Below are 23,677 nucleotides of genomic sequence, written 5' to 3' on the forward strand. Positions count from 1 at the left end.
TCAGTATTAACATAGGTTATAGGTCTATTAAAAAAAAAAGCCAGATTTCTGGTGAATAAAGCACCATATATTGAAAATAAACAAGTGTCACAAAGAGACAATTTCTTCTACTACAGGAAGTAATTTAGTTTGGTGATTCATATGCTCTGAAAACAAACAGGACGAGAAATACAAATAAACTTTTTGCGTGTTACTATAATGCAGATTAATTTGTAACTACTCCAGAAGAAGCTTCATCTACTCCAATTTAAAAGAGAAAGGAATACATTAAGAGCTAGAAACGGAGTCATGCAGCCATTGATAAAGATATCAGTTTCCCATGAAAAAGCAGTTTCATGGATAGTACTTTGTGCTTAAGCTTTGGCTTACCTGCAGGCAGCTTCTTGTACTCTCTTGTTGCTATCCAGGATACGCTTTAGCAACTCAGTCATTAATGGCTTCAAGTATGTGTCTGGGGGTTGGCTAACTACCCAGTGTGCATAGCGACTCAGGGTCCAGCATGTAATGGAGCGCACAAGAGCCTTTTTGTCCGAGAGGCACTGAATAAGATGAGGGATCAGCTCAGGAAGATATGGAATCATACCCTGCATGCAGCCTAGAAGGCAAAATATAGCTATTGCAGTACCAGAATTAACAAAAAGTGCTACTGTTTTCCACTTCCGAGAAGGGATATATTTTCAGTCTGTATCATGTAGGCATACATTTTAACAATATAAAAAGCAAGTCTGCCTAATTTATACTAAGTCCTAAAAAGAAACTTTACACAAGCGGTAGTTAAACCCCCCAGTTAAACATTCATTCATTTTAACTACATTTATACTTCTATGTTCCCCAGTCTCTGGAAATTCAGTTTTATTAAATGTAACATGGCGAGTACACCCAAATAAAATGAGTTTATAAAACTTGGAGGTCCTACACCAGCCTGCTTAGTGCAACCAAGACAACAAGTAGAGAACAACCTGGTCTTGGATACAGATTATGCATCACATGGAGGATTCTTTAAGAAATTAAATTTTCTTCTTGTTTTCTCCTTATGTCATACAAATACTGACCAGCAATAAAAGATATGAGTGTCAAGGGCAGCAATACACTGAGATTTTCCTACTTAGCTTTACTTGAAATAAAAACCATCAAAAGTGTTTTCCAGTTACAAAGAAAGAAATATGTTCACTAGGTACTGTAGGAAAAGGAAAATAATCCAGGCATAGACCTGAATGTATTCCCTTCAGCCTGCAATAGGAACAGAGATGCTGCAAAAGCACGCAAAAAGCCAAGTAACACTAAGTAGAAAGGAATGGAAGTTATCGTGTTTAAAATGGAGAACCATCCACAAAAAGCAGCTCAGGGCGCTGACTTCTACATGTCTGGAAACACTTTAATGAAATGCAATGCTCAAATTTATTAAATATTCTTCTGCTATGAAATCAAGGTAGTATTTCATGAGACCAACAAATATATGCTGCAGAGTTAAGACAGGAAGAAATAATAGAAACTAATCCTTTTTAGGTTTCCAAACATGCATAGATTTGAAAATGAAAAATTAAATAATTGCAGTGACCAATTAGACGTGGAGATCAACCACTGAAGCCAAACCAGATAAAGACATGTATTTGTTTGCATAATCAGAGCTGCTTTAGAATGAATCAAAAAAATCCATCAATCTGATATGCACTGTAAACTTACCTTCAGCAATTGCTCCAAGAACAAGGATACCTGATTCCTTAACTACCCATTCTGGATGGAAGAGCAATTCCTTCAAAAGGGGCAAGATGTGTGGCAAAAGTTCATCACGAAATACATTGGCTAGGACATCTAGAGCAGCAGCAGAACATTTCCCTGTAGACAATTAACAGCATTAATTTCTGCTTACTATGCAAGCAGTTACAGCTGGACAATATATTCTTCGTTTAAACTTTGAACTGCCAGTGGAGCCTCATGACATTAGGAGCAAAGATACTTCCATTTTGCAGTGCTTAAATAGCTGCTGAAAGGACTTATGAATTGGGGATATTAAAACCTCCAGTGACAGGAACCACAGCATTGTATTGCAACATTAAATATAATTAAATATGATTAGTGTGATTTCAGGATAGCATAACAATAACGAGGAAAGAGAGTCTGTAACATGAATGTAACTCAGTGGAGAAACTAAGGAGAAGTGGCATAAAACCATTACCATTTGATTCAAAAGCGAAAGCTCAAACATATCCAACTTTCAAAGTGAAAAAGGCAAAAACATCTACTACAGAGACTTAGAATTTGCTGGCCTCCACTCCTTAATGCTAAACTACAATGTACCAAGACAAACACCCCAAAATTTGTATGAAAGTTTTAATCCTATGTTTTCAGCAAACAAAAGCTCATTAAATTAAAATCAGGAAAATTTTCGAAGAATGATTCAGAATGTCATTTTTAGAAAAAGTAATGCTCTTTGTTTCATAAAGAATGCTCCTATTACAGAATTTATACTGCACTTTTTGCTTATCTCAGTTACTTATGAATCTGTCATAAGAAATCCTACTCTTCTCATTAGTAAGAAATGCTGCTAGATGTCAGGCTGTGTTGATGCTTATTCTCTGTTCAAATTGGAAGTCAAATAAAAGTCATATAAAACAACAGGTAAGAAACAGAGCTCATAATTTTGATTTTCAGATAATCACGTAATCCAAGTTTCCACAAGTCCAGATAACATATGTCAATACAGATTTTTTTAACCGTTCTGCTCTCTTTTAAGAACACCATTCCTTGACACCTTCCTCACCATCTTAATCAAAGCTATGCACCACAGGGCATCCTCTGTCATTCAGCTGTCTTCTTTTACTAATTTATTATTAGTATTGTGTTGATAATTATGAAAATGAGTGCAAATACACTTGTTTCCATAAAGTCTCTTCTATACAAGAAGTATATTTTTAGATTCATAATGCTGTTCTTTTCATTGCTGTTTGTAGAATCTTGTAATCTTGTAATTCCACAATGAGGTTACCTGCTAAGTATACTTAAGTATACATTTGTCAGAATTTCACTAGCTATTTTCTATCAATGAGCTTACAATTTGTGGCATTTTCTTTCTTTACTTCACCCCATGGCCTAATGGCCTATAACCCATATAGAGGCCATTAGAATTGTGGTTTCCTCACAGCTGTCTCCTCTCTTCGTAACTGCAGTACTACTCTGTGGTCACAGGTAAATTTCTCATATAGAAAATAATTACTGGTAAGGACTAACAGTACTAGCATGCTCATATGGAAAAAAATAACCCAAAACAAAAACAAAAGTTTAGAGGGAAAAGTGAGGTAAAAGAAAGCACTCCAGTTATCATTGTATAACAGCTTTTTTTTTTTTTTAGAAAATGAACTTCTGCCATATCTGAAATAAGCTTACAGATGGCTAGCTTTTGCCAACACAGTTACATGGTGAAATTTTCATCTGAAATAGTACCCTTTTACCCCATCCACTAGTTACGACAGCAGCTTTTCTTTGCATACAGAGCCTCAATATTCCTATACGTAAAGTTCTCTTTTTCCTATGGTTCTTGCATTATGCAAGTAGAAGTGTTTTAAAACATTTTACACGTTACTTGGACGTACTTAAATTCCAGTCAGAAATAGCATCATCATCATCAAGTTCATCATCATCATCATCGTCATCTTCAATTCCATCTTCTTCATGTTGCTGAGCCACCGTCCGTGAACGATGAAAACGAGGTCTTATGTCCTGTTCACTATCTGGAATAGCTTCATCTTCTTCAACATCCCCCTGCCATCAAAATGTTTCATCAGGTAAACTAGTCCAACTATATTACTCATAGGAGTTAAGAATGTGGTTTGAGTTCAAGATTTTAAACACATATAAAAAATGTACATCCCATTTGTGCTGCTCAACTGACTAAAAACATTCTGCTGTGACATTTAGTAGAAAAGTATAGGAATGTAGAATATAGAAGCAGGAGTGGTAAGGTCACACATAAAGCATTCTTCTCGTTAAAAAAATGTTTCTTAGTGGGAATGAAAAAGGAAGAGGTAGTGGTGGTGAAACATACGTAGTGGTGAGACATATGTAGTGATGGAAAAAGCTGTGTATTCAATACAGAGGACAGAACAAATTATGAATATTTTTTCAGGCATTGCTTCAGTAGTTTATAGGCACAAATGTCCCAGGTCTGCCGAAGTTGGGTGGTATGGAAAAGAAGCAAAGCAGTAAAGCCTGCAGATCATTTTCCAATGAACATGGCAACAGTCACATTTAGTATTTCAAACAGCACACATTCTTACAGAGGAAAAAAAAATAAAAGATGCTCACCTTCAGTAGAATAATATCGATCTCTGAATATTTCATACCATTTACCAGCACAGGTATCAGCCTACAAAGAAATGATGATATGTGTCAAATAACACACACACACATACACACACACACACACACCAAAAAAAAAAAAAAAAAAAAAAAAAAGCCAGTTTTCAGTTATGTCGGCATACATTACAATTTTGGTTGTATCCCTCAGCACCCCAACCCAAAGTAAGAAAAAAAAAGCCACAACTAGCCAAACCTTAGCCTGATAACAGAAGGTAGTACTCTAAATCAAGCTCCATGTCATAAGGTTCAATCCTTTGTAATCTGGAAAAGTGTTAATTTCAAATTACAAACTTTTTGCTAAAGGAAGCCATATAGCACAACTGAGTTTTAAACTTTAAAAAAAAACTTATACATATATGAGTTTATTCTGAAGAGCCTTTCAGAATTTAAGTCTCAAGCTTTTCAGTAAAAATTCAGATTTCCACAATATGCATGATAAAAAAAGTCAGCCATCACCAATAGTACTTATCACTTCATCTACTTGGGGCTGATGACTCTCTCTCACTAATCTAAAGATGGAAGGCTCTTGATATTAGGCCCTCCTATCCTTTTGCAATTACTTCAGTGAGGCAGATCCCCGGCACTGGAGAGATCTTGACTAATCAGCGTGCTGGCCAGACCAACCCCACAGGACGTGTGCTGCCTCCTGGGAGCCCAGATCAAAGATCTAACTTGTTAACTCACGGATCTGGTACAACCCTCTGATTACTACTCATTACTGGTCATGCAGGTGGGCAGTGATGAGATCCACAAGATAAGTCCAAAGATAATAAAAGGGGACTTCAGAGCACTGGGCTAAATGGTAGAGGGATCAAGAACACAGGTGAAGTCTTGCTCAGTATCTTCAGCGGCAGGGAAGACTGAGAGGAACAGATGCACACCTGATAAACAGGTGGCTTAGAAGCTGATGCTACAAAAGGTTGTATTTTGGGTTCTTTGATCATGGTACTGTTTACATTGCACTTGACCTGCTGGTGAGAGATGGAGTGGAACTATCCACAAAGAGAAAAGGTTTCTTGGCTAGAAGTTCACAGGGCTCATTGAGAGGGCTTTAAACTAGGTCTGAAGGAGGAAGGGGCTAAAACCAAGCTCACTAGAGATAAGCACGGCAGTGCTAGGGGTGAAACCAACAGCCCAGTTCAAGTGCCTCTACACCAATGCACACAGCATGGGCAACAAACTGGAGGAGCTACAAGCCATGGTGTGGCAAGACAGTTATGATGTAGTCACCATCACAGAAACATGGTGGGGTGACTCATGACTGGGATGCTGCAATGTGTGGCTATAAGCTCCTAAGAAAGGACAGACAAGGAGGAAGAAGTGGTGGGATGGCTCTGTATGGTAGGGTGTGTTTTAATTGTATAGAGCTTAATGATGACAGCGATGATAAGGTTGAGTGTTTATGAGTAAAGATGAGGAGGAAGGCAAATAAGGAGGGCATCCTGTTGCATGTCTGTTATAGACAGCCCAAGCAGGATGAGGAGGCAGATGAGGCATTCTACAAGTGGCTGACAGGTCTCACAATCACTAGACTGTTGTGGTGGGGAACTTCAACCTACCAGACATCTGCTGGAAATATAATGTAACAGAGAGAAGACAGGGTAGGAGGTTCCTCAAATGTATGGAGGATAACTTCCTGACACAGCTGGTTAAGTGAGCCTATCAGATGAAGTGCCTCACTAGACCTGCAGTTCAGAAACATGGAAGGACTGGTGGGAGATGCAGTGGTCAGAGGTGATCTTGGGTATAGTGACCACAAAATGGGGAAGTCCTCAATCCTTGATGAAATAAGGAGGGGGCTTAGCAAAACCCCCACCATGAACTCATAAAGAGCAGACTTCATCCTGTTCAGGACATAGGTTGAGAGCATACCTTGGGAGACAGTCCTGAAGGACAAATGGGTCCAGGAAGGCTGGAAGCTCTTTGAGAAGGAAATCTTCAAAATTCAGGATCAGGCTGTCCCCATGTGCCATAAGACAAAATAGGAGGGAAGACCACTGGCCGGGCTGAATAGGGAGCTTTTGCTGTGACTCACGAAAAAAGGAAAGTTTACCCCCTTTGAAAGAAGGGGCAGGCATCTCAGAATGAATCTTATTAGGTCATGAAGAGAAAAAATTGGGAAGGTGAAAGCCCAGTGAGCGCTCAATCTGACCACTATCATAAGGGACAGCAAAAACAGATCTTATCAATACATGAGTAACAAAAAGCCAGGGAGAATCTCCATCCTTATTTGATGCAGGGGAAACCGTGAAACCAAGGATGAGGAAAAGGCTGAGGTACTTAATGCCTTCTTTGTCTCCTTCTTTAATAGTCAGACCAGCTACCCCTGGGGTATTCAGCTCCCTCAGATGGAACATATGGACAGAAGTTGCTGGAGCAAGTACAGAGAAGGGCAACCAAGCTGGTGAAGGGTCTGAAGAATAAAACCAATGAGGAGAGGCTGAGGGAATTGGGTATGTTTATTTTAGAGATGAAGATAAGAGACCTTATTGCTTTCTACAACTACCTGAAAGGAGGTTGTAGGGAGGTGGGTGTTGGCCTCTACTCTTAAGTAAATAATGATAGGATTAGAGGAAATGGTCTGAAGTTGCTTCAAGGGAGGTTTAGTTTATATATTAGGAATATTTCTTTGAGAAAGTAGTCAGGTATAGGAACAGGCTGTCTAGGGAGGTGGTGGAGTCATCAGCCCTGGAAGTATTTAAAAACTCTGTAGTCCTGAAGTGCCACATCATGCTCTAGTGGGCATGGCAATATAGATATAAACATATTTTACTTTAGGGGGGGGGGGAAATGCCGACGGTTGGACACAGTGGTCTTAGAGGCCTTTTCCAACAATGACAGTCCTGTGATTCTGTAATCTGTATTAAGATTTACTTCATTATTAAACTGGCTATGGGACTCCAATTGTGCAGATATATAGCTAAAAACAGTACTAAGGGAAAGAAGTCAAATATTTCACATAAAACCATATCTTCTACCAAAAATAAAGTCCATAAAGATATGTATTACAAGCCAAATCCAACTAAGAATTAACACAGACTGACTCAGCACCTGTGACAGACTCGATTTCTCTATATTCCTGCACTTGAGAGTACTGTTTCTGAAGGTATCAGGCCAGCAATAATACCATGCATTGCAATGGCAATTACCTTCCGAACTTTGGAGGAAGCAATAGTAAGTATACAGAATTCATAGGCAATTCTGCAGTTTACTACATGAAGTATGCAGGAGCTTTGTATTTTATAAGAAAGCCTACAGGAGCAAAATGGAACAAGATGTTAGATACCACATGAACAGTTTTTTAGAAGATCTTGTCCCACTTTTAGCTTCATATAAAAAAGAATTACCATCAAATACTGACAGACTTATAAAGCTCCCTAGTCAAACAGGGCTCGCCAACATTTTGCTTTTAACAGACATGACACTGAAAGGTGAGAGAAATGTAGTGTTACTTTTACACCTTTGTTTTCTAGAATTTAAAAGCTTTTTTTTAAAAAAAATGAAAACTTGAGTATGATGCTGTTCATGCAGACCAAAAGAAGTGTAATACTAGCAGTTATTAAATACTAATTAAGAACTGCTATTATTCTCAGTATGAAAAGTTGTTAACTAATAGTTAATAAGTACTATTACTCTTAAACAATGTGTCTTGGGAAGGAAGTGGGTAGACTCAAGAGCTGTGTCAAGAATTTTTATGTCGTTTGAACTACAGGAGTAGGAATCAAATAAAACCATTTTAGAACTTAATTATTTCTTGTAACATTTGTTCTCCTGTTTTCAACTCGACTCCTCCACTACAACAGTAGGTGTTTTAATTTTCTACTTTCTAATTGCTTACGAAAATGGTAATTTGCTGATTTTTATAAAGTTTTTTCACACCTATAATGCTTATTTTTGTGGAGAGGAATTCATCCCTTCTCTTCTTGCACTCAAGATGTTGAGAGAACTGCCCTAGTTTCATGCACATACAGAAAATTAGCAAATTACCATGAATGTTGAAAAACTGACTTTCTACTGCAAAAGCCTTTGGATTAGTTTGGGGAAGAGTCACATACTATTGCAGACATGCAGATATTTGTTTCAAACATGGATATTCATTCCCAGTCAATCCAAGACCTACATTTTGAGGCATAGGCTAACTATTTGAAACTTTAAAAAAGTAGTTTTGAAAACTTGAACTATGAGGGAACATACTGTACATGCTTTCTTCAAGTTTAAACTGCAGTAGCAATTGATTTAAAATTGATTCTTAAATGCAAGTGATGTCATGCTGCCTTGGTTACATTTTTTATAAAATCTGCAACCCTTTCCAGGACTATGTACATTGAAGCATTACACAGACTCCTACATCAGCAGCAGGACACCAGGTATTCCAGGTAATGTCATGCAGGGGTGTTTGTTTCAGCATAAGTGCATGTTAGCATATCTCTGCATCCATGTGAAGCTTAACAGGCTTTTAAGCTTAAGGTAAAGCACCACAGTGACACAGGTTAGGTTGCTTCTGGCAGTCTCTGGGGTCTGAAATCCTCAGAAGTCTTTCCAATGAACTATGTGCTACAGCCATTTTTACTATGCACAAGAACTGGCTGCAGGAAAATTCTAAGCATAGTGCAAGCTACAGTCTCTGTAAGGTAACCAGGAAAAAGTCAGCTGAAGTTTAAAGACAACTATTTCAAAATAAACAAGAGTTGTAATTCCTAGTACTCACTTAGTAAGATGCCGACATAACACATCTTTACAAATTGGCTGCTCAGCCAAAGTCAGCCAGAACTCGCAAGCCTCCAATGCCACATTTTCATCTTGGTCCTGGGTCCTTTGAAGCATGTACTACAATGTAAAAAAAATTACTTGTATAAGAAAGAAGTTTTAAGAGTTCCAAAGAAGCTACCAACATTACAGAGTGTGTTTGCAAAATGAGACTATGCTACAATAGCAATCTTATTTCTTTGGGGCAAGGGAAAGAAACAGTCATATAATAGATTACTTAAGGCTGTCATGAGAATAACCTGAGAGTTCTCAATCTTGTATGACTCAGATTCTAAATTTCTTTATTGCTTAAGTGAGAACATTATTACCAAGAATCCACAAAGATCTGTGACTAGATTTTAAAAAATTTTTACTCCCCCTTTGCATTTTTGAATTAAAAAGTGGGACTACACACTTAATAAAATGGAAAACTTTTTTATTTCTAGGACCATAAAAAAGTTTGCCTTACAAATATTCATTACCTGACAGAACTTAATTAAGTAGAACCCCTATTGGGGGCGTGGGTTGGGGGGCTAGGGGGGGAAATCAACACAAATTCTCACATTTTTTTTCTAGCATGAATGTTAATTCAGAGATTAAGTATCAAATCTTCAAGCCTGCTATTAAAACTTAATCTTACTTCAGCCAAAAATAATGAAATACCTCCATAAAAAAAAAAGCCTAAGTAGAGTACTGCTACAGCAATTTCTTATACACAACTGCCAAAGCATTTTAGGGAATCATAGCAGACTATTACAACTTCCAAGCCAGTAATTTCTTCATTCTTCCATGCCAGGACTTATTTCTGCAACGGATGGTTCTTCCATGTATTTAAAAAAAAAAAAAACAACAACCTTGCAGAAGTCCATTCAGCTACCTTTCCTCATAAATGTATTTAGAGAAAAAGAACTCCCTTTTCAGTTGCTTCAGAATACTGCTTTATTCTCCAAATGGGAAAACCTCAGTAAGATTTATGAATTTCAGGGATTCATCAATTCCTAAAGAATTGCACTAAATCACAGTATTTTCCTAAGGATTCACTTTGTGATTAAAAACTCACAATAACAGAAATACTGCTCTGTTATGAGTTGTCAACAGACTGCAGCTCAGAAAGGTTGAAAAATGTCCTAATTGTGGCAAGTGAGGCTTTGTTAATAGCTCTTAAAACGAGAGATTTTACATTTTTTCCCAGTGGGCCTGGAAATCCACTATTTTGTTGTGGATTTGTTACTTGTCTGGAAAACAAAAAAAGAATAACAAAAAGTAATCTGTCTGAAGATTCTCTCATGCTGTCATTTCCTCTTTAAGTATCTAAGTATCATGCTGTATACTCCATGAGATTAGAGAGAAGGAGACTGAAAAGGCTGCTTTAACTCAGCAGCACAAGATAGCCGTACACACAGCCCAAAAATCACAGGAAGAACAGTGACCCTACTAACAAAGGAAAATGTGGGAATTTGTTGTTATTATTTCTGCAACCCCAAACATTTTTTTCAGTATGGAATCTGGGAAGTAAGACTCACCTCAACTATACTAATCATATGAGGAAGCAGGCGATCCATTCGAACTTCCAGCAACATCACCAGAGCCCGGCAAACATTTTTGCGTACTTCAGGCTCCTCATCACCAGCCAGTGCAAAAAGATTCTGTTGGAAAGTATCACCAGTTGAAAAGCCTCTGTTCGTTTAGTTCAACTTGTACTAAGATCGACATTACTAGCAAACATGTCTTCTGTACTCTCCTACTCCACACACACCTCAGAATACCATTCAGACATGGTTTAGCAAATCAATGCTTCATAACCAAAACACTAATGGAATATTAGCACTGGCACAGGAACAGTATTTCCTGGATTTTTTTTCCCTCCTAAGCATAAATGAAGTTCTGAAGCCAGAAAACTTCTGTTAGTACGTAACAGCAGCAATTCAAATACTCTAGATAACCCAAAATACCACCTTGCTAATACACATTCAGAAGTAATATTCAGAGATACCCAGACAGACTCAGTGACATGATGGTCCTCGAAATGCACCTTCCACCCCAGGGAAGTGACAGACTCCTGTCATTACTTTTACACCTTTGTGTAACAGGAAGTTTCCTCTACTTATGAAGAGGAAGCATCTTTCAAAATACTTTTCCGGGGAATATAGAATGCTTAAATTAATCAGCTCTGTGCACAGGAACAGAATGAACTTCAATCCATAGGGAGTGAAGCTAAGAATGGGAAACCAGAAATAAGAATTTTGGGGGAAGAGGTGGTTGTAAAACATAACTCTTGATAGATCACACATGTCCTTTGACATCACCTCCCAATGAAGAATGCACACCCACCTCAATAAAAGAATCAATGTGCAACATAAGAGCTTGAGTTCTGCTGATGATAAATTGATTGACACAGGCAACAGCATGAGACCTAAAAATGAACAGTGAAAATTTATTTTTTCATAAGTTTGAAACCTTTTCTAAACAATACACAGGCATGACAAAAATTAGGAAGCATTACACTATACTGCCCAGTCATTGTCTAGAAGCAAGAGGATACAAATCTGTGCATTCATAGTATTATCAAACAAAATTACTAAGCCACATTTTAAGTATCACTCTGATATATCTGTTAAATGTTTTTAAAGTATTCAGTAAATAAAAACAAAGGATGAGTACACCTGGCATATTTGTTCTGAACAGTATGTTAAAATGTTCTTTTTACATATATTACAACTACTGGTCTTCTCAGATATTAATCATTCCATACAAGTAAACATGGTGAAATTTTAGCATGCCCTTTTTTAGTGCTAAGTATCCAACTTCTCCTGTAGTAGCTTCAGTTTCTAGTGAGACCACTATTTGCTAACAATATATCTGAAGCTTAGAACAAACATACAAGTGGTAGAAATATACTGAAAAATGAAATATTGGTTCTTCTACTCCATTTTGTGCAAAGCCATTATCTACAGGTCTTTATCATTCTCAAGAGATAGATAAATCAAATTCAGCAAGTGAAGACACAAGGTAAAACTACCTGTAAAAGTCCCTGTAGATCCATTAGAGTATTATTAAATAATGTTAACTCTGAATGTCTCTCCTCTTCAGACATATCTTGGAAGACTGTCTCATAAAATATTGTTAAAAAGCCATCCATCTCTTCACAAATTTAAAGTATTTTACTGACACTACTAATACCTTTCATACTTCAGCACTATGCACTGAAACCTAGCTGCAAGTCAGCAGCAGATGGCCTGCTCTAAACTTGAGACTGGTTTAATAGTCTCAAAGCCACAAACATCTCAGCGTAGGAAAAAGTGCAAGACTGTACAGTGTGTTAAGGAAAAAAAACATGTTTTTTTACCATAGAGATGGAGAAGTATTAAGTTTATCCTCCCACAAGAGGAAGCTAATACTTTTGTTACATACTTTCTACATGTGCATCTATTTTATGTGAGTTTCTAAATTCAATTTGAATCCTATCACAATATGCCCAGGACCATGTCCAGATGGTTTTTGACTATCTCCGAGGATCAAGACTCCACCAACCTTCCAGATGACCTGTTCCACTGTTTGCCCAGGCTCACAGGAAAGAAGTATTTTCTAACAGACAGAGGGAACTTCTTGGGTTTTTTATTCTGAGTCCACTGACCCCTGAGTTTATCAAGGAGCACCACTGGAAAGAGCCTGGCTATGTCTTTTTCCGCTCTCTCTTCAAGTATTTACATACAGTGAAGAACTCCCCAGTCCCAGCTCTCTCTGCCTTTCCTCACAGGAGAGATGCTCTAATCCCTTCATCACCTTCATGGCCCTTTCCTGGACTCTGGATAGTCCAGAACTGGACACAGAACTTCAGGTGAATCATCTCAAGTCCAGGAAACCATTAGACTTCTTTGTGACCCAGGCACACTTCCAGATCACTTCAGGGTAAAAGATAGTGTTCCTTGTAATGAAGATTAGCAATAACAGTTCAATTCAGAGTTTTTTCTTCTATCCTGTACCTCTGATAATTTAGAGTTTTACACTGAAAAGCTTATGAAAGCTGAAAGATAAAGACCTTTCTAAGTTCTGGTGCACCTAAAGCAGAATTTTTTTATTCTGCGAGAATTCAGAAACTATTGCCAGTGAAGCATGTACTAAGCAGATTTATAAAATAGCAATTTTGCTGCTCATGTAAGAAATATAACAGGTAACTGCTACAACACCTGTAACAGTACAACACCTGAACTCACCTTATTTTTGGACTGCTGTGCTTGAAGAACTGCAAGAACTTAGGTATCATTATATTGAGTGGTCGGTCCAATACATCACTATCTAAAATTTCAGCAGAATCTTCACATATCTTCTGAAGAGCGCCAAAAGCACCCTGTAATTAATAAGTAAATAAATAATTCCTTTTCTTTCACATTCTGAACCAAGCAAAATTTCAGATTTTGTACAGAATAGGTATTGTCAGCACAGCACAGCACTACTGAAAGCAGTAAATTCACTTAACTAAACATGGAGTTAAATTGATACATCCTTAAAGGCTTTTAATTTGAGCACTTTATACCAGTATCTGTAAGTGCTCAAGCTAGGCAAGTCAGTAATGGATAAGCAGTAATTTTAATTTTAGCATTCAATGGTATTTAAAAAAAAAAAATCCTTAAAAGCTAGTTCTTATGTGAGGAAGAAGTGTCCAGGTGCAGAACTATTCAACTTAATTACATATATAATTGTATTTCCTTTTATGGTCTATTATGGGGTTAACCAGCATTCTGGATATGACCTTGTTATGGTTCAAGAGTGCTCAGGCTAATTTTGTGATATCAATCTATGCAAGTGTGAAGGATTCAGGGAAGAACACAATGGGTCAGTGTTCCCTCCCAGTTCCAGACATACTCTGATAAGGCGTCAAGGGCAGATGCCTGTGCCTTCCTGCCCCCTTCTTTCTTGCTGAGTTTCTTTGCTTGGAGGTCTTGGAGAAAGACTCTGGCCCTTTGTCACCAGGTTGCCACGTGCTCTGCAGGAGCCAAATCAGTCTGGTGCTGGGAGGAGCCTTTGACTCTTCCTGAGTCAGCTCTGCCTCGAAGGACTTTCAGACACTTATATCAGTGTCACTTTTATCAGTGACCATTAAAATTGGATTTGGCATATATTTTTATGTTTTTCAGTATTATCCCACATTCCCTGTACCAGTAAATCTGTTTTAGTTTTAACTTCCAACCTATAAGTCCCTCTTTCTCATTCCCCTTTTATTTTCTGGGAGGTTCAGGGGAGTAAGAGATGCAGTTTTGTTCTCTGTGTTACAGTTTGAGCTGGGCACTAAAAGGAGACATAATCAATTTGTATTGAAGTGTTTTTTTTTTTCTTGACAACACAACACTAAAACACTCACAGCATCTTGACTATTGTCCTATCTCCGAGGATAATTTTATACAAAATGCTTCACAGGCTTTCATGGACACATTATCAAGTAAAGTGTGATCAGAGATACTAATTTTTTAAAATCAGAAAAGGCTGTTCTTCCCCTTATAGTTTAAAACAGTTAAGTTGGTATTTCTTTCTTTTCCTTTATGCACACTGAACAGAACTGTTCCCTTCACAGCAATGAGAGGTATCTTATCCAGATGAAGTTACAAGAAAAATGAATGCTATTCAGGGTAAACTTGATGCCTAAGACACTAAGCATCCCAGAACTGTAACTTCAGGACACATCTCAGACGAGATGCAGCAGTCTCTTTCTGCTTTTTATGCAAACAAAACAAATTTGCTGAAATAAACAGTAAGCACATGGAATGCAGATAGAACAAGGAGTAGGAAATTTGAGATGCTGTTCCCAAAGGAGAACATATGCGTATACACACACTCAATATTATACACATAATGTGCAGGAAGAGAAAGAAAAAAAATCAGATCATAATTTTCTGTTTTCTGTGAATCTCCTTACCTCACAAGTATTGTAATCTTCAGAGTCCAACAAGCTGCAAAGTTTTGGTAAGAGTTCAGGCCAGTTCTGTAATTCTCCTTTTGAAGCAATGGTTGTTATCAGAATGCCTAAGAATCAAAAGTATGAAGGAAATAAGTTCTCACATATATTAATATGTTTCATAAAATGTTTTTTAACTCAAAGATCTAAAGAGTTAATACATTTCTTATTTTGTTAAGAACCAGCAAGCATAAAAAGAGGAAGTGTATTTAATTACAAAAGGTATTTGAAGGGCTTTGAAATCCTTTCTGCTACCATGAAGGTCTTGGACATGAGAAATCTATCACAAAGTAATTCCAGTTAAGGTAATAATCATGTCCAAACACTACAGGGTAGCTTTGGTTTTAAGTTTAATAAATTCTGTACAAAGCTTGACATCCAGTAAGTGCAGTGTCCACCTCAAGTCACCTTTTCATATGATATGAAAGCATGAATGAGGAAATCTGTAATTCAATAAACTTACAGTCCAGTGGTAAATTATGTGTTCACAACTTTGTGTCTTTACACAAAACATTAAGGACATATCCTAAGATAAAAATACCTACTAAAAGCTTAAACACTATGACAGGTCATCCAGTGACCAGCTGTAGGGGTTGGCTGATCCACCTAGCAGATAAGCCCAAAGAGAGTCACCAATTCTGCTTCCAGCACATACAAAATCTGAGAAAAAATTAATTAGGTGACAGAACAGAGGAAGGCTGCTTATAACCTAGGACTGACTTTGAGGGAATGTATTTTGCCACAAGACAAATGCAACAAGTTGCATAATCTGCTATGCTACTGACAGATACGGCTGCTGGGAGCCTGCTACACAGCCTTTTCTGCTGGAGGGTCTCTGACGAGGCCAATCAGCTGATAAGGGGGTGGCACCCAGCTCTGACATGAGGGATTTAAGCAACTGCCAGGAGCACCAGCAACCCGGAGCGCGGCGAACAGGAGCTGGCAAAGAGGAACGTGACGGCAGTTAGCGAGGCAGGGCAAGCAGGAGGGCCACAACAGCTTCCCGCTTCTCTTGAAGGAGCAATGGTTTCCAGAAAAGGAAATGCTGTCGCTGTTACGACAAAGGGTGTGTCCACACAGACGAAACCCCTTAAGATGGATGCAGCTCTTCAGGCCTCTGGCTGCACAGAGTGTTTGAGCCTAGTGCTAGCATCTGAGGTCAGTGTGAGTGGGGTCTGCGCGCAATGCGAGCAGGTAAATGACTTGCTATGCATGGTGGCAGAGCTCAAGGAGGAAGTAGAGAGACTAAGAAGTATTAGGGACAGTGAAAGGGAAATTGACTGATGGAGTCACACCCTTTTGACCGCAAAAGAAATCCAAAAGGAGTTGGTGAAGCCCTGCCCCTCCTCCCATTGGGCAGTTGATGCAGACCAGGTGGATAGGGGGGAATGGAAACAGGTCCCCCATCAGAAAGGTAAAAGAATCCCCTCCCAACCCCCACCATTCCCCCAGGTGCCCTTAGTGAACAGATATGAGGCCCTGGACTCAGAAAATCCGGCAGAGGCCAGACAAGAGGAAGATTTCTCTAAACGGTCTGCTGTTCGCCCCCTGTTTGCCAGACAGGTTACAACTTCAGCTATGAAGAAAAGAAGAAGGGTGGTTGTAGTTGGTGACTCCCTTCTGAGGGGAACTGCGGGCCCTATGTGTCGACCTGACCCATCCCACAGAGAGGTCTGCTGCCTTCCCGGCGCCCGGGTGAGGGATATTAGTAGGAGACTCCATCAGCTAATTCAGACCTCAGATTATTATCCACTGTTGGTAGTCCAGGCTGGCAGTGATGACAGAACTGGAAGAAGTACAAAGGTGATTAAAAAGGACTTCAAGGCACTGGGTCGGTTACTTGATGCATCAGGAGCACAGGTGGTGATCGCGTCAGTTCCAGCAGTAGAAGACCTGAATGAGGAGAGGACTAGGAAAACCTATCTGATCAACAGGTGGCTAAGGGATTGGTGCCACCGGCAGAACTTTGGGTTTTTTGACCATGGGGCAAATTCCATACTACCTAGTGTCCTCAAATCAGATGGGCTTCATCTAACTAACAGGGGGAAAAGGACTCTAGCTTATAAATTGAAGGCGCTGATAAGGAGGGCTTTAAACTAGGTATGAAGGGGGATGGGGTTGAAACTGGGCTCTCCAGAAAGGAGCCCAAGGGTGGACAGCCCAAGTTAAGAGCCAAACCAGAAGCCCAGCTGAAGTGCATGTACACCAATGCACGAAGCATGGGCAACAAACAAGAGGAGCTGGAAGCCATCGTGCAGCAGGAAAGCTGTGATGTAGTTGCTATCACGGAAACGTGGTGGGATGACTCCCATGACTGGAGTGCTGCCATGGGTGGCTACAGGCTCTTCTGAAGGGACAGGCAGGGTAGGAGAGGCAGAGGGGTAGCCCTATATGTTAGAGAGTCTCTTGACACTGTAGAAGTTGAGGTCAGCAATAATAAGGTGGAGTGCCTGTGGATTAGAATCAGAGGGAAGGCCAACAAGGCTGATATCCTGGTGGGAGTCTGTTAGAGACCACCCAATCAGGATGATGAGGATGATGAATTATTCTACAGGCAGCTGGCGGATGTTTCAAAATCATCATCCCTTGTCCTCGTGGGTGACTTTAACCTACCAGACATCTGCTGGGAACTCCACACCGCAGAGAGGAGGCAGTCTAGGAGATTCCTAGAGTGTATAGAGGATAATTTCCTGCTCCAACTAGTAAATGAGCCCACCAGGGATGGAGTCCCCTTGACCTTCTTTTCACAAACAGAGAGGGGTTGGGGGGGGGATGTGGTGGTCAGTGGACACCTGGGACTTAGCGATCATGAAATAATAGAGTTTTCAATATTCAGGGATACAAGGAGGGTCGTCAATAAAACCTCTATATTGGACTTCCGGAGGGCAGATTTTGGCCTATTCAGAAGACTAGTTCAGAGTATACCCTGGGAAATGGCCCTTGAAAACAAAGGGGTCCAGGAGGGATGGATGTACTTCAAGGAGCAAGTTTTGAAAGCACAGGAGCAGGCTGTCCCAGTGTGCTGAAAGGCGAGCCGGCGGGGAAGACGACCGGTCTGGTTGAACTGGGAGACTCTTAAAGAAATTAGGGTTAAGAAGAGGGCCTACCAATTATGGAAAAAAGGGCTAACTACTAAGGAGGAATTTAGGAACATAGTTAGGTCACGTAGAAAGAAAATTAGAGAGACAAAGGCACAACATGAACTGAATCTCGCCACCTCTGTGAAAGATAACAGAAAGTCCTTCTATAGATACATCAACAGCAAAAGAAGGGGCAAGGAAAACATCCATTCTTTACTGGACATGGGCAGGAATATAGTTGTCAAAGATGAAGAAAAGGCTGAGGTATTTAACACCTTCTTTACCTCAGTTTTCAACAGAAAGACAGGTTATCCTGAAGACAGATGGCTTCTGGAGCTTACAGAAGGTGACAAGAATCTAAACAGCCCCCCTGTAATCCTGAAGGACACAGTCAGTGACCTACTGAGCTGCTTGGATCCCCACAAGTCTATGGGACCAGATGGGATCCACCCAAGGGTGGTGAGAGAGCTGGCAGAAGAGCTTGCCAAGCCTCTCTCTATCATCTACCAACAGTCCTGGCTCACTGGGGACATCCCAGATGATTGGAAGTTGGCGAATGTCACGCCAATCCACAAAAAGGGCCAGAAGGAGGACCCAGGAAACTACAGGCCCCTCAGCCTGACCTCGGTGCCTGGCAGGGTTATGGAACAAATCATCCTCAGTGCAATCACACAGCACCTGCAGGATGGGCAAGGAATCAGACCCAGCCACCACGGGTTTAGGAAGAGCAGGTCCTGTCTGAGCAACCTGATCTCCTTTTATGATCAGGTGACCCGCCTGGTGGATGAGGGGAAGGCTGTGGATGTGGTCTACCTGGACTTCAGCAAAGCCTTTGACACCGTCTCCCACAGCATTCTCCTGAAAAAGCTGTCAGCCCACAGCTTGGACAGGAGCACCCTGTGCTGGGTTAAGAACTGGCTGGAGGGCTGGGCCCAGAGTGGTGCTGAACGGGGCTGCATCCAGTTGGCGGCCGCTCACCAGTGGTGTCCCCCAGGGATCAGTGTTCTGTATTCTATTTATTATCTTTATTGATGATTTAGATGAAGGGATTGAGTCCACCATCAGCAAATTCACAGACGACACTAAGCTGGGGGGGAGTGTGGATCAGCTGGAAGGCAGGAGGGCTCTGCAGAGGGACCTGGACAGACTGGAGAGTTGGGCTGATCCCAACGGGATGAGGTTCAACAAGGCCAAGTGCCGGGTCCTGCACTTTGGCCACAACAACCCCATGGGGAGCTCCAGGCTGGAGACAGAGTGGCTGAGAGCAGCCAGACAGAAAGGGACCTGGGAGTCTGGATTGACAGGAAGCTGAACATGAGCCAGCAGTGTGTCCAGGTGGCCAAGAAGGCCAATGGCATCCTGGCCTGTATCAGGAACAGTGTGGCCAGCAGGTCCAAGGAAGTGATTCTGCCCCTGTACTCAGCGCTGGTGAGGCCACACCTTGAGTACTGTGTCCAGTTCTGGGCCCCTCAGTTCAGGAAGGATATCAAGGTCCTAGAGCAGGTCCAAAGGAGGGCAACCAGGCTGGTGAAAGGACTCGAGCACAGATCCTATGAGGAGAGGCTGAGGGAGCTGGGGCTGTTCAGCCTGGAGAAGAGGTGGCTCAGGGGAGACCTCATCACTCTCTACAACTCCCTGAAAGGAGGGGGTAGCCAGGTGGGGGTTGGTCTCTTTTCCCAGACGACTTTCAACAAGACAAGAGGGCATGGTCTTAAGTTGTGCCAGGGGAAGTTTAGGTTAGATATTAGAAAGAATTTCTTTACAGAGAGGGTGATCAAGCATTGGAATGGGCTGCCCAGTGAAGTGGTGGACTCTCCGTCCCTGGAGATATTTAAAAAGAGACTGGATGTGGCACTCAGTGCCATGGTCTGGTAACTGCAGCGGCAGTGGATCAAGGGTTGGACTTGATGATCTCTGAGGTCCCTTCCAACCCAGCCAATTCCATGATTCTATGATACTTCTAAGGAACACAAACACAAAAAAGCAATACTACAACTAGTAATCTTCTGAGTAGTAAATGATGCAAAAAGCTCTTGGGTTTTTTCATTGTGCTAATCACAATAGATAATTTTTCTCTGGAATAAAGTACTAAAATTCCTGTTAAATACACAAGAATACATGCCAGTATGGTGCAAAGGACATTACAGACAAGGCACAAAGGTAAAATTTAAAAATTAAAAAATATTTTGCATTATGTCTCCTTTGATTGTGATAGACTGGAGAACCCACAAAGAGCAAAAACTAAGACAGAGGTAAAGCATGATTTCATAGCTCCAAAAGTAGTTTGTATCCAGTTCTCTTCTTAACTGCAACTGAATGAGAAAAATTACCAAAAGCCTCTGGAGCTCTATGGTATCTTAGACTGCATTTCTCATTAATATTATGATCCTGTAAAGAATCAAATGCAGTAATAGAAAAATACTTACATTACTGTTGCTGGATCTTAATGACCCACTTTTTCTTAAATTAAACTGAACTTCATAAAAAGAACAAAATAAATAATTTGTATTGCCTCCTAGTTGCAGTATTTAGATTGTCAAATTGTCTCCTTAACTTAGATCTGGCTGAGGTTTCATTGTAGATTTAACACAGCTTCAGGAAAAAACATAAGAATGAAATTCCTGAAGCTCCCTTGGACTATATATGAGAAAAGCTGTAAGTCTCAAAGGGCTCAGTAGTTTTAGAAAAAGTGTTGGTTCAAGATTTTTCAAGGTCCTAGAAATGGCTTCAGAGAATGAGAAATGGCCCAGCTATATTTGTAATACATGCATGCTTTAACAGCTGAAGGAAGGACTATTTGAAAATTACTTTACTGTACTTCCAAAAGGATTATCCCAGACAGCAACAGAATAGCCTAGGAGGAAATACTTCCAGATTCACAGTCAAGAAGTGACCTAAGGCCACTGCCCCTTTCAACAGAGGTATATACAGTTCAGACCACACATGTCACATGAACTTTCTACACAGCTCTGCAAAGAGGCCATTTTAAAATGTTGCATTAGTGTTTTTGAAATTACAGACATGCTGGGGACAAAAAAATTAGTATCAGACTATGAAGAACTTAGAGGCAACAGCTACAGTATTTGAAGCTTTGCAAAAGGTTTAAAGAACTGTAAGGGAAGAGGCACGTAAAATTAAATTTTAGACACTTAGGTTCATGTTAAAAGGAATCTTCATTGGCTTCTATGAGCTTTATCTTGCATCAGCTGAGACATTTTTGTCACCCATCTGCTGCTTTGCTTGCCCAGCAGGGAACAGAATACACCAGAGATCAGCCTTACTGGCTTTCTTTGCAATACTTCAGACACAGAGACATAGACAATAGAATAATTAAAGTCAAGAAATAATTGATTTAGTAGCTAGAGTTGACAGATCAAGCAAGACTTCCTTTCTGACCAGCAAACTAATCTGCAAGGTTAGAAATATGAAAGTCTTTATAAATATGGTCACTGTTCTGTAATGGAATTCAGAATTGTATTAAAGAATCTGTTGGTACCTCACTTGACAAGTGTGAAATCCAATGAACATAGCACCTGGGCTAATTGAGCAGTACACATACGAGAGAACAAGCTCCAGAGGGATGTCAGAAATTGTTAAAAACATCAGCGTAATTGTCATGACTACATCTCTTATGTAACTGTTTCAATTTACATGCAACCCCAGTTCACACCATCGATTCTTCAATTTCAAAACCGAACATAAAGAAATAGTAGCTATGCTTCAATACTTTCATGCCAGTTACAGAACAAGGGGAAGTTTGGGTTTTTTGGGGTGGTTTCTCTGAAAGCTGATTTCTTGACTTCTTAATTCTAAAAACCTGAACTTCACAACAAAATTTCTCCTCACAGGAGATGATTAGCTTTCTTTTTCCTTCTGCAGTGAAGCTCTCTAGTCCTGCCACTATTCTTAAACACTCAGAATGTTTCCCTTCATGTTTGTAAGCAATTGGTACACAAAGCTCCTGCCTAGATTATAATCCCCAGAAAGTTTTGAGAACAGTTGAGAAGAACAGACACTTCCTAAATAGATGCATTTATTTTCTGGCAAGTTTGTGGGTCCTCAACACATGCAACCATATTTTTTGAATTTGAATCCATATCTCAACATTAGCACAGGCTTTAAAACCTGTACCACACAGCACAGAGAAATTCCACTGTTACTCATTTGGGTAATAAAGCAGGGAAAAGCTAAGTAAGGATACAACAATGTGTAGTTACCATTTGGCCTTAAGTCACAGTTCTAAAACTGATTCTATTGCCATGCTCATTCTCCTCAGAAAGGTGACTTCTGATAATAGGATTAATGAGCCTGCCTCCATCTTAGCCAAAAGGTTCAGCTTTTGTCTGGCTAGCACCCGATGCTAGAGGCCACAAGGGAGAGTCAATTGCTGTATTACACCTTCTCTGTACTTGTTCATCTTCCTCTCAGAACTGCAAAGATTTTATTTCCAATTGGCTTGCTAAATTGATACTGCTTGAATGGCAGAAACCCACATGCATCTCAATGAGTGTTTCTAAATAGGACATAGCAAGTCCTGTGCCACAGAAGCCTAGGTAGGTAGTAATATATTTACACCTAGCTTGTACCAAGAGACAAGTGGGTATGGGAACAACCCCGTAAATGTTTCAAACACTAGGAGAAATGTTTCATACTAGGAGAAATCAAATGTTTCATACTAGGAGAAATCAAAGAAAACCACTTGAAAACAAAAATGTCCCACAAAAACCCGTACCAAAAACCATCACCATTTAACAGCCCTACAACTGCATCCAAATGAAGCTGGAATACATTCTTTTGTCAGCTCCATGGTACTCCACTGACAAGTCCCATGAACAAACAAGAAAGCACAACTCTTCTACAACCAAATCACCAAAGTAGCTGCCATTTAAAGACTTGCTTCTACTGTTGTTCTTTTATTAATGAAATCGATAAATTAGCAAAATCAATAGCAAAGCAGCTTCACAAGTGACACAAAAGCAAGAAAAATCTAAAAAGATGAGTATTTTTCTCTAGTCTACAGTCTATAACCCAGATGTCTGGAGAAGGAATCCTACAGAAAAAGCAAAGGATTCTAAATGAGCAGTAACTGGTAGATTTTACACAGTCAGCTAGCTGATAGAAGCTGGATTATTTTTTTTGACCTGGCACCCACCCCTATTTCCTATACTGTACTCAAATATGTGTGTATATATTAATTTATTTATTTTACTTTTTTCTTTTTTTTTTTTTTTTTGAGTGGACAAATTACAGTAATTATTGTAGCAAGTGAAAAAAATCATATTCTCAAAACACAGACAGACAAGCAACCTTACCAAGAAATAACTAACAACAATGCAAACATGCATATTTAATGGAAAAATTATAATTGAAGTATCTACAAATTCTGAAATCCACAAAACAAAAAAACTTCTCACTAGAACTAGACTATCTTTAACATCCCTCCCAACCCAAACCATTCTATGAGTCTGTTCCATGATGTTCTGTATGCTGTATGTGATCTACTTTTTTCTGGCAGAATGAATTTGAAACAGAATAATAAATACAA

The 23,677-nt window shown here is 39.8% G+C and overlaps 1 protein-coding gene across 4 annotated transcripts in view; it reads right to left on the minus strand.

Annotated features, from left to right (window-relative positions):
- Positions 1–23,677, minus strand: part of TNPO1 (transportin 1) — an 82,297-nt gene that overhangs the window by 23,297 nt on the left and 35,323 nt on the right. For all 4 annotated transcript variants that reach the window (XM_071731704.1, XM_071731703.1, XM_071731706.1 and 1 more), the window contains 9 exons: positions 15,014–15,120; positions 13,317–13,450; positions 11,434–11,515; positions 10,626–10,748; positions 9,065–9,183; positions 4,303–4,363; positions 3,591–3,759; positions 1,684–1,836; positions 370–595 (listed from right to left, as the gene is read on the minus strand). In XM_071731704.1, the coding sequence (XP_071587805.1) occupies positions 370–595; positions 1,684–1,836; positions 3,591–3,759; positions 4,303–4,363; positions 9,065–9,183; positions 10,626–10,748; positions 11,434–11,515; positions 13,317–13,450; positions 15,014–15,120 (1,174 nt within the window). The remainder of the gene's footprint in view (positions 1–369; positions 596–1,683; positions 1,837–3,590; positions 3,760–4,302; positions 4,364–9,064; positions 9,184–10,625; positions 10,749–11,433; positions 11,516–13,316; positions 13,451–15,013; positions 15,121–23,677) is intronic.

The sequence above is a fragment of the Heliangelus exortis genome, chromosome Z (genome assembly GCF_036169615.1).
Source record: "Heliangelus exortis chromosome Z, bHelExo1.hap1, whole genome shotgun sequence".
Lineage (NCBI taxonomy): Eukaryota > Metazoa > Chordata > Aves > Apodiformes > Trochilidae > Heliangelus > Heliangelus exortis.